The 15,465-nt window shown below is 43.4% G+C and overlaps 1 protein-coding gene across 2 annotated transcripts; it reads right to left on the bottom strand.

Annotated features, from left to right (window-relative positions):
• Positions 1 to 475: 475 nt before the first annotated feature.
• Positions 476 to 10,293, bottom strand: LOC123122715 (serine/threonine-protein phosphatase BSL2 homolog). Of its 2 annotated transcripts, XM_044543040.1 has the most exons (22): positions 9,507 to 10,293; positions 8,621 to 8,681; positions 8,368 to 8,446; positions 8,016 to 8,095; positions 7,841 to 7,935; positions 7,643 to 7,742; positions 7,199 to 7,268; positions 6,312 to 6,413; positions 6,141 to 6,222; positions 5,449 to 5,628; positions 4,168 to 4,441; positions 3,819 to 4,059; positions 3,466 to 3,636; positions 2,986 to 3,224; positions 2,357 to 2,441; positions 2,179 to 2,277; positions 1,894 to 2,093; positions 1,735 to 1,810; positions 1,507 to 1,642; positions 1,293 to 1,429; positions 1,128 to 1,194; positions 476 to 1,034 (listed from the first exon to the last, which is right to left on the bottom strand). In XM_044543040.1, exons 1-22 carry the CDS (start codon positions 9,892 to 9,894, stop codon positions 1,015 to 1,017), a joined length of 2,982 nt encoding a protein of 993 aa, XP_044398975.1. In that variant the 5' UTR covers positions 9,895 to 10,293; the 3' UTR covers positions 476 to 1,014. The 2 variants fall into 2 exon arrangements, with proteins under 2 accessions (XP_044398975.1, XP_044398974.1); XM_044543039.1 differs by having other exon boundaries at positions 476 to 1,194.
• Positions 10,294 to 15,465: the final 5,172 nt, after the last annotated feature.

Raw genomic sequence — 15,465 nt, 5'->3', positions numbered from 1 at the left:
CCAGGAGATCCAGCGATCAAAGAACCCTTTGGCGCGTGGCACCTCGAATAGAAACAGCCAGCATAGGGAATCAAAAGCCCTCGATATGTCAAGTTTCAGCAGTACTCCTTTGGTTTTCCTTTTCATGATAGACTGCATGTACACGATTGGAGTTCACTTTGTAATAAGCTGGGTCCCATATGTCATCCTCTTAGTACATGAGCCAAGTGTCCTGTACTTGGTGCAGTCACTGGAGACCCGTATGTACTCAAGTGAGAATAGTTCTCAAGTGTCAACCCATCAAATGGTGCGTACTTGGGGCAGTCATTGAAGACTCGTATGTACATGACGGCGATAAAACTTCGTAACCTGTTGGGTCCACATATCAGCCTCTCAATACATGAACCAAATTCTCCAGCATGGTGCTCATGGTAGCAGATTCCCATTCCAGATCACCACAACAAGCATTCAGTAAAAGGTATTTCGTACACGTCCAAAACAACGAAGTAACACCCTTTTTGCCTCCAATAAATCAAATCACGACCTCCATTCAACGGCCAAAACTTTAAAGACAAAAATTGTACACATCAGCGGCAGGCTGAAATTACAGTGGGCATGCCGGACAAAAGTAGCAGGCAGAGCTATTATACACGACTAGACCACGATCCAGTCCCTGTGGCAACTCAACAACACCTTTGCAAAATCAGAACCCTAGAACCCCCACCCCCAAAAGGGAACAGAAAGAATACCTAGTACAATAACACTATTTCCTTTTGCCATTCCAATTGGAAGCAAAAAAAACACATACAACCCCATTATATCCACCGGCAAGCTGGGTATATACAAGTGAAGCCTCAGCGGATCTTCAGAGAACCTCTGAGTTGATATGCCATACTTCTCATGCTAGGGAAACAGTTTGGAGAGCTCGTAATTAGCGCTGACCTAGATGAAGTTATATTCCTCATCTTTGTAGTAACTTCCGCTTTCTTGTAGATGATTCTATTTTGGCACGGCTGTGGGCTAAAAGCCAGTCTCTCAAACATAAATCATTTTTTCTGCAGAGAAGGGGCAAGATTCCGCTGAGTGAGACTTCAGATGGATCATATCAACCAATGTCTGATGAAGCTACTATATCCAGGCAAGAGCACCTCGATCATTTGCCGCTGCTTGGGGACGGCCCCTGGTTGGAGTTGCTGGCCTGTTTGCATTCAGCTCCTGAATGCCATTTAATGTATAGCATAGTGAACACATGGACCAAAGCAATCTGGCTAGTTCAAATAAAGAAATGTCTTTCCAACAAAATAATGTGTTACCTGCATCCATGTATCTTCGATCTGATCTGGTGAGGTCTCAGGTGATGTGATTGCAGGAGGCAAAGGATGAATTAGCTTTGGAACAACTACAAGATCTCTACCCAAAACTAGGATTGCACCAGCATTGTTTGCAGTACCTGTGTGCATACCATGCAAATCTATCACAAACTGAGCCAACAGAATGAGACCAAATATTGTTAAATCATATTCTCACCGCAATAATTTGTTGCTGAGAAAAGAGTGATCAGGTGGCCTTGAGCAAAGCGCTCAAAGCCATCCATCACGCACTCATGCGCTCGTACAATTAATTGAAGGTCGTTGTTGTTACAGAACTCCATAACACGATCAGGCTGTGTCAACAACACGTGTTAGCTTCAGAAATCAAAGGGGACAAAGAAAAGGGGAGATGAATTCATCAATATAAGGAATAGGGAGTGCTAACCCCAAATGTAACAAGACCAGGCCCCCGAGCATTTGGTCTTAATCCTTCAACGCTGTCATTTTCTGTTGGATCAGACCTGTAAGCATCACAGCAAGATCATGGATCAACAAAACACTCCAGCTAAGGGTAAATATTAGTGTAAGTTGTTGAAATGCTGACCATAGAAGATCCATGAGGACAACCGAGCCTGCTTCCATGGTAATTGGTCTTTGAAGATTCTCGATCTGTTCTACATGGTTGATTGAGCGACCGATGCCACCATGCATACAGATAATTTTCTTTTCTATGAGTGCAGCCAAAGGAAGCCAGTTAAATAGCCTATTCATACGATGCCATGTCCAGATGCCATCTCTTTCGCCCTATATTTTCAGCAAAGAACACACACATGTAAGAAAAGATAAAAGGTGATATTGGACGAAATACAGTATACAAAGAAAAAGTTACCATTCGCTCTATACACTCTATTCGGAAGCCAAATAAAGCGTTAATGTCAGCGGCCTCATGATTTCCACGAATTAAATGTATGTTTTGCGGATATTCAACCTGTAATGTACAATAGTTTAGATATTACAATTTAGATAAACAGCATAGAAGAACAGGTCTAAAAGTTGCCGATTACTACCTTCAAAGCAAGAAGAAGGGACATAGTTTCTAAACTGTGCTGCCCACGATCCACATAATCACCCAAGAAGAGATAATCAATGTACCTGCAGGTTAAGACAAGACAATAAGCTAGCTGAAGATGACTAAACTACCCCCTCCAAAATATCATCTCTAAACTACTATATTCAAGGGACAGCGATATTTATTGAAGACAACGAACAGGGAACAAAACTAATTCTGAATCGGGGTTGAAGTTCTAGAGATTAGTACACTAAAAAAATATATCAGATATGGTGTTTCCATAAAAATACTACCTCTGTCCCAAAAAGCTTGTCTTACATACTCCCTCCGTCCGGAAATACTTGTCATCAAAATGGAGAAAAGGGGATGTATCTAGATGTATTTTAGTTCTAGATACATCTCTTTTTATCCATTTTGATGACAAGTATTTTTGGACGGAGGGAGTACGTTTTAGTGTTAGATACATCCGTATCTAGACAAATCTAAGACAAGCTTTATGAGAGGGAGGTAATATTAGATATGGCATCAAAATTTCTCTTGGTGTTTGGCATATTGAAAAGCACCATAACTATTAGCAAAAAGAATTAAGAAAAGTGAGATCTTTATCACTCAAAAGCAAGAACGTACGCGATGTCTCCAGCCGTTGAAGGAGAACCATACTCATCAAACAATCGCATAAGGTCACCAAATTGACCATGTAAATCACCAAATATTTTAATGGGAGCTTTAAGTTGCAAAACACTTGGTTCACTTGAAAATATTCTCTCAGCACTATCACACAGATCTGCAATCTCATTGCAGTCCAAGAAGAACTGCCTTCGCACGGGAGGCTTCCAGCCGCGAGGTTTCAACAGAGATGCAATCACCTGGATATGTATAGCAGCAGACAGAACAGGAAGTGAATATACAGATGACATGAAGAACGGTAAGTATCACAGCCAATGCCTATATTGAGAACTGAAACTTCTACATCACCAAGGCTCATTACCATAGCAAATGAGCTACCAGATATTTATTTGTTTTTGTACATAGATGCCCAGCTTTAGACCAGAGAACACACATTAGCTTTGATTCAAATGTGGCCATATTTTGGATATGAAAAGGTACCTTTTTAGGAATACTATTAATGGACATCTGGCGGTCAAGCAACTTCCTTGCAGCAGTTGCATTCTCAGGTGTGCCATAGCTGACCCTTCTTCCTTCATTTTCAAACTGGTCAATCGAAAGCTGTCTGACCATGCCACCTAAGGCACCTCCAGTTTCCGCAGCCACTACCACCTGTCAGAAGAAAAAAAATGAGCATGTCATCTGACGTGATACAAAAGCGGCTTTAGCTACACAGGTAACAAGCACTGCCAAATGTATTAGTGCACTGACCTGATATAAATAAACTGCCAAATAAAACAAATGGACTACAAATGATACAACAAAATGCAACATATGGCCTATTCAGTACTCACAGCTCTATGGTGCAACCGAACACCAGGTGGAGGTGTCATATTATTTGAAAGTGCAGTGTCTGGTTTAATGAGGCTTGAATGTTTGTTGCTTGATGAAGAATCTGGAGACTGCTCCTTGTCAGACAACTCTTCTGCCTCACCATTAACCTGCCTAGCCTTTACAGCAGCTAAAGTAGCACTAATTGCCTCTGCCTCTGCTGCTGATGCTTCGACCAAGTAATCAACACCTTTACTTGATCTCCTGTGATGTAATTAATTTTGAAAAATAATCAAAATAATAATTTGGAAACAAATGCCAACTTGCTAATGAAAGATCACAGAACACACTCATGAAACAAATGGAGTGTACCTGTGTCCCTGCGGCACGGCGTTCTCAGGGCTAATATCAGTATACATGTCCCCATTAAGAGGAGGAGCAACTGGTGTTCCAAGAACTACAGATCCATCTGGAGCTGATTCTGAAGCTGCCTGTTTTGTACGTTCATCATTGTAAGCATATCTTCCAGGTGCCTTTCCAGCTTGTGTGTCAGTAGCTGCTGCACTTGCTGCTGCGTGATTAGCAGCAGTTGTCGTTTCTGCGGCAGCAAGATCTTCAGCCACAAGAAGATCATCCAGCAATACACCTACATTGGTAATCCTAAGTTGTTAGCACAAAATAGGTAAATGTGATAGCATTAAACATTACGAAATAAAAGTATAAATAGTCAATTATTCTGAACAGGCAAATATGAATGTACTTTATACAACTGAAAACTATATAAATTATTGTGCATTATTGAAGATATTTTTAAGTGCTTCAGACAAAAGAACGAAGGAGTATGACAACGGTACTAATGTGAACTATCAACAAAACTAACCTCAGACCCCAAAGAATGTGTACGACAGAAAGAGTGTAGTGGCCAGTCATTCCTAATGCGCTCAGGATAGAACACTAATGGACCGGTAGTGTATGTCCCATTAAAAGGTACTCCCTCCATCCCATAATATAAGAACGTTTTTGACAATGAGACAAAAATGACACAGCAAGAGGAATCAAAATGAATGGCAACTTATTTGACATTACATTCTGGGGACAACCAGTCCACGGCATCTGTTAACCATACAATAATTTGATAACTCACAGGGGCGGATGCTAATATCGTAAATGTCATTCACATAGAACATACAATCATCCTACAATTACCAAACGACCAAGGTGTGAACAATATACATTTGTAAGTTAAGTAATTTGTCCGTCATGGAGTACCACGTGATGGACCTTTAGTAAGTCCCTTCATGTCAGAGAACACTAATTTTATTTGATCAGGGTGAATTGAAAATAATATATGGCATTTCATCTAAGCAAAAACATAGGGTTGTGAGGTCACATGCTCATAAATCAAATAGAAGTATGAAACAAGTAGACTCTGAATGTGTAAAGTGGTGGCACCAGCAAAGTCAAAGCTCAGCACACATGCATGAAATGCAATGTGGAGATAAATGGATAGGTCTTGGTTGATTTGCAATATATAGAATTAATGATAACAAACAAGTTACCTAGCAAGTAGCAAAAGTGAGGAGCTTTGGGAGATCGGGTTCATAGAACTGCATGAAAGAAAATGCATGTTTCTGTGCACAATTATCAGCTTACCTCCCCGTAAACCTCCATAAAGGAATATTAAGTCACCAACAGCAGCTGCTGCATGCCTACACCGTCGTGTAAGTTCAACAGCAGCATCGCCTCCTGCTGCATCCGCACTATATCTTCCTGTCCTGGGAGTTGTGACAACTGACTTCGTGTCGCACCAAACTCCAGCAGCCGTGTCCAGCACTGGAATCAGGTAGAATGGTACGAAGTTATACGAAAATTGCAGGAGTCTGCGTCCTAATTCTTGTACATAACTAAAGTAATTAACTTTGATGCTGATATAACTTTAAATGACCAAAGATAAATTCAGTGCTAGGCTGCTAGGAAAAGAGGCAGAAAAATTGGCTCATATCAGCAGCCATGGGTGACAAGAGTGAACTACAGGAATGTTTTGCTATTCAAACATCTTACAGAGATTGACATAATTAGCAAGTGATGTTTAAGTTATAATACTGAAAGTATTGGAGTTTTCAAGTACTTACAATAGTTCAGGTCTTTTTTAGACAATGAATACTGAAATCCACAAAAAGGATCTTTAACATTTTACATGTTAACATTCACACAAACTAAAAGAGACCGACTTCCTATAGACATTTCTGCCAATCATCAGCACAAACTATGAGGTCAGAATGCATGGTTTCATACCAGATTGTTAAACTGATATTGAAAAAAAAAAGTTATTTTAAAATTGGAACCTGCAACACTTGAGGAGTCCTCTACCATCCGACCACCTCCAAGAGCACCTCCTGACACATGAAGACGTGCATTCACAAAAACCTAAGCACAAGAAGAACAGGCATTAGACACACACCACGCTGGATAACATTTTTATTAAGAAAAAATAGGGATATGACTGAATGTCTTACAGCTGCATGTTGGTATCTTGGTGATGGAGAGACACCAGGGGCTATTGCCCACTCCCAGCGCCCATCTCTATGTTTTGCGAGACCATATGCACTTGATAGTGGCTGATAGTTTAACAAGGAGGGTACATTCTTAAGAATATAAGCTATATGGGATCTAAGATCTATTCATCACTCCAAATACTGATATTAAAGACACAGAAGCGGTGCAACAGAAATATGTGCTACTTCTACTAATCAAGTGTAATTAGACATCTGGAAATTCTGGCCATTACTTCACGGTAATTGTATCACTTGCATCATTTGAGCAATAAAAATGTCTTCTTTGCCTTGCAAGGAATAGATAGCTAGCCAACACAAAATAATGCTCTCATGACAGCTGCTACTCGGCAAATGGATGTTACTCATATATGCATTAACTACTTGCCACCCATAACCATGATCTCACTTCGAGGTGGCATAATTAACATAGTAACAAAGAAAATTCCACTTCATGGAAACCACCAGCTGCCTCACTAGAAACGCTCAAAATGTGCAATTATTTAATTCCATGTTTCCTTTTCATTTAGTCATATAAACTTAGCTACAGCAAGAGGTTCAAACATACTACTACTTCCATTGCAAAATAGATAGTCCTAGAAAACTTGCAGTCATATGTAACTTCCGCTATTCGTGATTCTATATATGAAGATTGCTGAGATTGGTAAAACGAGAATAATATTATTACATTTGTCATAAAAATCATAATTCCAATTCTATTTTAGATTAAATTATACATTCACATAAAAAGACTATCAAAATTGCATCAATTAGACCATCATACCATGTTTAAAATGTCATGTATTTCGGAACAGAGGATTATATGATTATGTCAGAATTGTTTCACTTACCACACTATTACCATCCCTCCCACCGCAGAGTAAAAGTAGACCATCAGATCGTGCACTGGCAGTGGCATACCTGAAGAACAATACCACATGTACGTTTAGTGAAAGAAAATAAAAACCAGTTCTACTTCCAGTGAAATAATATAAAAGAATATGACCTAAATGCAGAAGTTGGATCACAACAAACTGAATGGGTAATAGGGTTGTTAACTTTGCCACATCATGCTACTCTGTACCATTACCATACAAAATAAATAGCAGCAAATATTAATTAAAGATAGCTTAACAATGGAGTAAAGTTGTACAAGATGGTAATTTAGAAGTAACATAGGTGTATTGTCAGGAGAATTTATAATATGTCAAGCCACTGTCACTAATACATTATTTGTAGCTCACCAATGTACTTTACCACATGAAGCATTTTTCATTTCTGTTAGCCACACTTACATGCATGGTGGTGGTCCTTCACCTTCTGGTTCAAGTTTCCTCCATTCATATGGCTTAGCAGCCGTATCAAGAGCCCATACATCCGCCAGAGGCCGCTTCCCTAAGCAAATCAAAACCGCCCAAGTACCAACACCATTCAGGGAAATACTAGGAATATTTATCTCAATCTTGACAAATATTTAAGGAGCAATTGCCTACCATCATTTCCACCTATTGTCAACAAGAACCTCTGTCCAACCAAGGCCATCACATGTCCATATCGTGGACCTGGACCAGGTCCTTGAACCACCACTCTATAAAGAGTATACCACCCTCAGAAGAGACAATGAAGAAATAAAACTCTCAAATCAAATTAGTGAAGAATAATAATCACCTGTGCCATCGCGGTCTCTGTTGTGTAAGATCTAGAACATGAAGGTCCTCTGCAGATAAACCAGCTGGGCCAATTCCACCCTGGATGGCAAGAAATGATGAAGAAAGACGAGATATTTAATGTTTTACCTCCATAAAGATTTGTAAGCAATAAAGAGAACCCCTTACAAAATCAAGTCCATGGTTTTAAACAATTATGCTATGCCAGTTACCTTGGTTAGATTAGCTTGGGAATAGTGGAGGGTTGTGTGTGTTTTAAACGGTAAAAACAAGTACTAATAGCAGACTAGTTATCTCAAACAATGTTAAGGGACCAGTCTGGTCACTAAATTGACACGCCATTAGTAATATACCTGAATGACAACCATGGTTCCAACCGCGGTTGCTACATGTGCAGCTCTTGGTGAAGGAGGCTCACCAAGTGGAGTAAGCCTGACAAAGTAGTATTGTGGTCAGGTTAGCTGATTTTTTGAGTGCTAGAAATCGAATTATCATGGTACCCTAGAAGAGAAGAGTTGTGAAGACTTTACTGAAGTAGCAGCCCAAGTATGAGATGTTGAAAAAGAGAAAGAAAAAGAGCAGGAAACCATTTATGGAATACCCTACCTGCTCCACTTATTTGATAATACATCGTAACAGTGGACATCTGCTGTGGCACCGGCAAGACCTGCGACCAAGGAGACCGTTGAGATAGTCGCCTATGTATTTGACTGGAATAAGATCAGAATTGTTCTCCAGATAAGATCATCTAGTTTTGCATTGCAGAGAATGATTTGGACACTGGAACAACTACACTTGTATTTTAAGCTTCAAATGATTCTTCCCAAAAGATTACACAAGTTGGCACTCAAAAGAGAAAGCCACAAATTTCATGTCAGTGACAGGTCTTGAAGAAGTTTCATTACGCTCCTATTTTGCTTAGATTAAAAAAAATGGTTCCGCCTGCTATGTTCATAGAATAGGCACAACTAGAGATAGCACATGATTGGAGACAGTAGAATGTTCCTGCAAACCAACCAGCCAACTACAATCCTATAAACATTTGGCAACTTTAGATGGTAGAGTTGAAAGAAAAATTGTCCACGGGATAGGGGATTATTCAGAAAGTTGTTTTACTACTCAATTTTAGTGCTACCTGAAACGGCATTGAGCATTCTAGCCCAGGGAATCAATTTGGTATTAAGAACCAATCAGCCGTAACTATATTCAGCATTTGAGTTGAGCAAATCCAATTCATCAAAATAGCTCGAATTTAATTCCTGAATAGTTAGAAGTAACAGCTGAATTTCAGCATATTTCAGCTTTCTAGACCCACTCAAAATTAGCTTTCAGGCCGACTTTACCCACAGAATAGCATGACTTTTCGGTGAATGGCCTGAAGCCCGGAAATTCATTTTTCATTCCAAACTGAAATCTCAAAGTCCGTAAACCAAACACTGTTCGACAGTGGGAGACCATTAGAAATGACAAGGCATGGGACAAAAGGCATTACGGATCCCGGCGCTGCCAGCTGAGGAGGGAGGCGTTGCAGAGTTGCCCTCTAGCGCGGTTGCCCCGCCGAAGAGGATGAGCCGCGGCCCGACGTAGCCAGGCGAGCCCTCCTCCCCGACGGCCGGCACTGCCGTGAGCGTGTGGCCGCAGCGGCACCCCGGGCCGTCCTCCTTCTTGTCGATCACCGCGTTCACCGCGGTGTACCCTGGCGCCGGCCTCGGCCCCGATCCTGCCACGGCCGGCGAGGCCGGAGCCGGCGCGGGCGTCCCGGGCGTCGACGGGGCGGACGAGGAGGAGGTCTCGCTCCCCGAGCCTCGGCCGAGCGCGGCGGCGGTGGTCGCGTCCGAGTCGGAGTCCGACTCCGTCGTCATGCGCGAGTCCACGTCCATGGCCGCCCGGTCCCGCTAGGGTTGGCCGGCGGAGCCCGAGATCCCCCGACGCGCCGGCCTAGGAGGCGCGGGCCCGGCCGGCACCGCCAGAGCCGTGAGCCGGGCGGCCGGCGGAACCCTAGATTCCCCCGCCCGGCGCGATTTGTCGGGTCCCGCTTGTCCGGCCTGCCGCGATGCGATCGCGAGGAGCGCGTGGGAGGGGAGGCGGGGAGAGAGAGAGCGCGCGCGCGCGCGGCCCGAGGCGGTGCCCCCGGGAGATTTGGGGCGAGAGTGGGAATTCGGGAGGCCGGCCGGGCGGTGCGCGCGGCGCGGGCGTGGGGGTGGGGGTGGTGGTGGTGGGATGGAACGGGGAATTCGGGGTGTCCCTGGGGGGCGGGGTGCAAATCTGGGGGTGCTTTGGTTTTGGTTGGAGCGGAGGAGACGAACGGGGGGACGGAGACGGAGAGAAGGGTGGGGAACGGGACGACGAAGGGGGGATGGGGAAATGGAGCATTTTGGTGCTACTCGGTGCGGTTTTCCCGTTCTGGCCTCGTTCCTGGCTTGGCTTTGCTTTGCTTTGCTCGCTCTGCTTCGAACTGCAGCTGGCAGCATGTCTTTTTGAGCATTTCTAACCGAATCCATTCCCTGTTTGTGCGTGGGACAGACCAGAAAAGTGCTCTTTAACCGGACTTGGCCATCTATCCGGACTACTCCAAGTATAGATTGGATCCACCTCAAATCCGTTTCAATTGTCTAAATCGACCCCCTTCCCGCGCTAGTCCTTCCTTTTTTTGCATTTGCGCCGCCGCCTTCCTCGTCCATCCTAGCCGCCGACGTATGCCCGCCGCCATGGACCTTGGGTCGGCCAATTTGGTGGGGTTCCTACTGTTGCACCGGCGAAACAGGAAAAGATCGGTTGCGAGGGTGTGGCTGCTAGCGCGATCGCGAGAAAACTGCGGCGAAGGAGGTCATCACTTGAAGTTCATCGCATCCGCTTCGGTAGTGTCCTCCACGCCCACACCCGATGGTGTTCCGGCTTTCACAGTGGTTGAGCGTCCCGAACGGCCCAACACAAGACCCGGGCACCTCCCCGAACCTGGCATACGAGTCGTCATAGCTCCAACAATCACGGACAACATTTACAAGCTCGGCGGCAAACATCACCATTGTTTGAGGATATGCCTCAACCAAATCTGCATGTTATTTTTGCCAGTATTTTTTGGACCAAGTTTAGTATGCTACTTCCATTGTAATGCATGTTTAGGGCTCCTTCATGGTGCACATGATCACTGATAGGCAAGATCCTCCTATTTGGGAGATGATGATTAAAATTCGCCTTTGTCTGATGTTGGGCAATCCTCAGGCACTCAAAAAAGAAAGTGATGAAGAGACAAAATGCTTACTCAAGCAAAGAAAATGTCTTGTTGTGTCAAGCTTGATTGAACAGAGGTAGGGATCCAATATATGAAATCGAACAAAAGGGCTTGAAATAATGGGGAACCATGAGCACAAGCACTGCATGGAACTGCATCCAATCCATATCAACCGCGATGAGAGCTCTTCCCAACATAGATGGGCCGCACCCAAGAGTTCAACAACAAGTTTGTGTGGTAACTATGCTTGAGTGATGAATAGGAACCAAAGTGGCATTTGAGTCAATAGACATGTAAGTTTTGTCTCCTCCACATTGATCATCTTCTTTCTTGTTTGTTTCATTTCTTGCATTATTGTGTGATTTTTGCCATATGGGGTTGGTGAATACTTTGTAACATCATCTTGAGAACAAGCCTTTCATGATGGTTCATTGTTGGATGGAGTTGAATGAAAAAACCCAAAGAGGAGCAGACACTTTGAGACGGGGGAATTGAGACAAAGGTTGGGTCATGCATGATGGTGTGGTAAGTAAGATAAGGCAGAAGTGGGAGAGAGACAGGAGAGATCAACCTGAAGCATTTAGAAAGAGAGGCTTGTATTACCCATGTACAGAGCCACAAATTTGCAAGCCATTTCATGACTAGTTATGATAGAACCCACGGGTGCACTTTTGTGTGCCTTGGTGTTGGGTGTCGCAATGTAACCAAACCTACTGAGTAAGGGCATCTTCAATGTCGTCCCTCAAATCGGACTCACTATACATTTGCGGATGCGGACATGCATACAAATATAGGAGCCGAGTATCCAACCCTATACCTTAGACGTCCACCTCTAATAACTTAAAAAAAAAACTTGTTGCCCTCCGTGAGATAGCTAGCCGGTCGCATAAGCAAGCCTTTCGGCAAATCCAAATGCTAGCCAAACAACCTTCCGCCACGTTGGAAGATTTGGGGCTCCTTTGATTCGAATGAATTGCATAGGTTTTTTTGGATGGTTAGGATCTTTATGATTTTTTCCTACGTTAGTCATTGGATTCCTACGGTTGAATCCTATAGGAATTTTTTTAGTGTACTATATTTCATTTAAATTCTAGCATCTACTCCAACTTCTTTTTACAATGTCTTTGTTTCCCCCGTGGCATCAAACAATCTTTGCTAATCTTATAGAATTCAAGTGGACACAGTATTTTTCCTTCTGAAAATCCCACAAATCAAAGAGGGCCTCAATAGTTCTCATTCCACCAAAACAGCAACAACTTTCTGTCAATTAGGGGTGGCTTTGCACGGACAGAGAAGAGAAGGGTACCTGATGGCTTTTGATTGATCAAGCGGACAAACCTTCCGCAGGTTTGCTTTCGATTTACAGGAATTATGACATGCGGACCTGTATGCGGACTCTTGCGACACTGTGTTGGATGAAAAAAAAAGTCCGAACGACTCGGTCTGGCGGTTGCGGGGACGGTATTACATATGCCCATATAACATGCATTCTTTCCAGGAAAAAATAGGTAGGGTTGTGCACATGGAACCCCATCACGGATCAGAACTTCATAAAGAAAGTGAACGATGCATAGGATACCGCCGAGGAGGCCAAGAATCACACTAGTCGAGGTAGTTACCTTGGCCTTGCTGCACTTTTGTCTTTGGACGATAAAACATCTGAAGCTAATCAACTTGTGAGATTAAAAAAGAAGGAAAGGAGATGATCGCACTGCTACGAACACAGAACGTCGGGTAGAAAACACAAAGGACAAAAAAGTCGTTAACTGCTTCGTGTGTGTGGCCGTCTCGGCTCGGCTGTCTCGCCCTCGCCACGCACAAATGGAGGTCTCCGGCTATCGCGGATGCTGGTGACGTGGAGGGTTGTTCCTCAAAATTCGAGAAAATTACGATGCATTGCCCTTCTTTGGCGCGGGTGGTGAGGAGCCGGCGACGGCATGAGCAGGTTGCCGCAGCCCGCTGCCCGCCATGGACATTCCTTGTTGGCTTGTTGCATTGACACACGTTAGCAATATCCTATTTAAATTGCAAAAATATCTTATATTTGGGGCCTGTTCGAAGACTCTCCCACTCCCAAGTCCGCTTCAGGAGTTGGTGGAGCTGTAGATGGGAAAATGGAGCTCCACAGATTCTCAGATTTCAGGGAGCTGGAGGACTGCCGAGCAGCTCCTTAACCATAGAAGAGGTTGCACAATGAAGCAGTGGCTGATGACGAAATAAAATTTAAGTGGGGGCAAGCCTTTGATGCAAAACCAATATAGTCAATACTACACACTTAGAGCTCCTTTGATTCAAAGGAATACCATAGGATTTTTACATGGTTAGAATCCTTCGTAAATTTTCCTACATTGATCGTTTGATTCATAGGATTGAATCCAATAAGAATTTTTCCTACGAAATCATGTGTACCATATTTCATTGGAAATCTAGCATCCACTCCAACCTTTTTTTTTCACTTTTGTTTTTCCCGTGGCATCAAACACTCTCTACTAATCCTATGAGACTCAAGTGAGCATGCCACTCTAATCCTTTATTTTTTCTATTCCCGTGTTTTGAGAATCCTACGAATCAAAGAGGGTCCTTATATTTCCATGAACATATTTAAATAGAAAACCAACCTAAAATAGAGATATGATGGTGGCTATCCCGGTGAGGCAGAGGCCATGATGCGGCGCTCGCGCGCACCTGGAGCCGTGGTGCTGTCCACGTCATCGCGTTGAAGCAATAGTCGTGCGGCGGGATAGGAGAGTGACATCGTGCACTTTGTTCGCTAGCTCGCCATCGATCGTTGTCCGCTACCTAGGGTTCGTGTCGTGGCTTGTGTCACTATAATTGGGAGCATGTGTCAGCTTTGTGCATATATTGGGGTTGGCTTGATCGATTTGTCGTGTGCGACTGGAGTGAGTCATGTTGCTGGCTCGTATGAAGTTATGAACCAGCAACCGACCCTCCTATTATTCCTCAAACAAAAAAATCAACGAAACTCTAGCTAGTCCTGTCGCAATGTGTACACATAGGTATATAGAAAATTTTGTACTCCACCGCCCTACCTTTCCCAAAGGGGTCCTCCGCCAGTGACTGCAATGTACTTAGAGAAGTTCTTAGACAAGTAAATTGGTTTTGCCAAAGCGACAATGCTTATTTATAGATGGTAGACATTTAATTGGGGTTGGGCATCCATGCTATAAAATAAGCACTTATGCTTGAGAAAAAGTTGACTTATTTTTCTTAGCACCTTTACACTGTACATGGACTTATAAGCCTTTTGCAATACTCGCACTTGGCTAGAGGAGAACGCCCCTGGCCTCCTTGGCAATTCGTATGTGAGAGCGGTTTCATCCACGTCTACCACATGTTTAAGGTGAATTATTCTTCCAACATGCATGGGTAGACGTTGTGTGAGCACCAAAGCAGGTGTGGGGCTATGTGTGTGCGCGTTTATTTCGAGATTAGATATTCTAGGACTAGAAAAACAATGTGGTGCTGGTATTCAATCATAGGCGACGATAATAAAGCTAAGAATTTATGAAAGACCTAAACTGTATTGTAGTAGTTAGCATATCCAAAGGTTAAATTGAAAACTGTAGGATTGGAAGTATGTCTAGAGGGGGGGTGATTAGACTACTTGACCAAATAAAAATCTAGCCTCTTCCCAATTTTATGTTTTGGCAGATTTTAGCAACTTAACACAAGTCAAGCAATCAACATACACATGCAATTATAAGAGTATAGCAGCAGAATGTAAATCATTGCATATGAAGGTAAAAGGGAGGAGTTTGGAGGAGGCAAACGCAATGTAGACACGGATATTTTTGGCATGGTTCCGATAGGTGGTGCTATCGTACATCCATGTGGTTGCGCGAGTCCATAGAGGGCTCCACCCATGAAGGGTCCACGAAGAAGCAACCTTGTCTATCCCACCATGGCCATCGCCCACGAAAGACTTGCCTCACTTGGGTAGATCTTCACGAAGTAGGCGATCTCCTTGCCCTTACAAACTCCTTGGTTCAACTCCACAATCTTGATGGAGTCTCCCAAGTGACACCTAACCAATCTAGAAGATACCACTCTCCAAAAGGTAATAGATGGTGTGTTGATGATGAACTCCTTGCTCTTGTGCTTCAAATGATAGTCTCCCCAATACTCAACTCTCTCTCACAGATTTGGATATGGTGAAAAGATGATTTGAGTGGAAAACAACTTGGGGAAGGCTAGAGAT

This window comes from Triticum aestivum, chromosome 5D, assembly GCF_018294505.1.
Source record: "Triticum aestivum cultivar Chinese Spring chromosome 5D, IWGSC CS RefSeq v2.1, whole genome shotgun sequence".
Taxonomy (NCBI): domain Eukaryota; kingdom Viridiplantae; phylum Streptophyta; class Magnoliopsida; order Poales; family Poaceae; genus Triticum; species Triticum aestivum.
The sequence above is the reverse complement of the archived record's forward strand: the minus strand, read 5'-3'. Positions and strand labels throughout refer to the sequence as shown.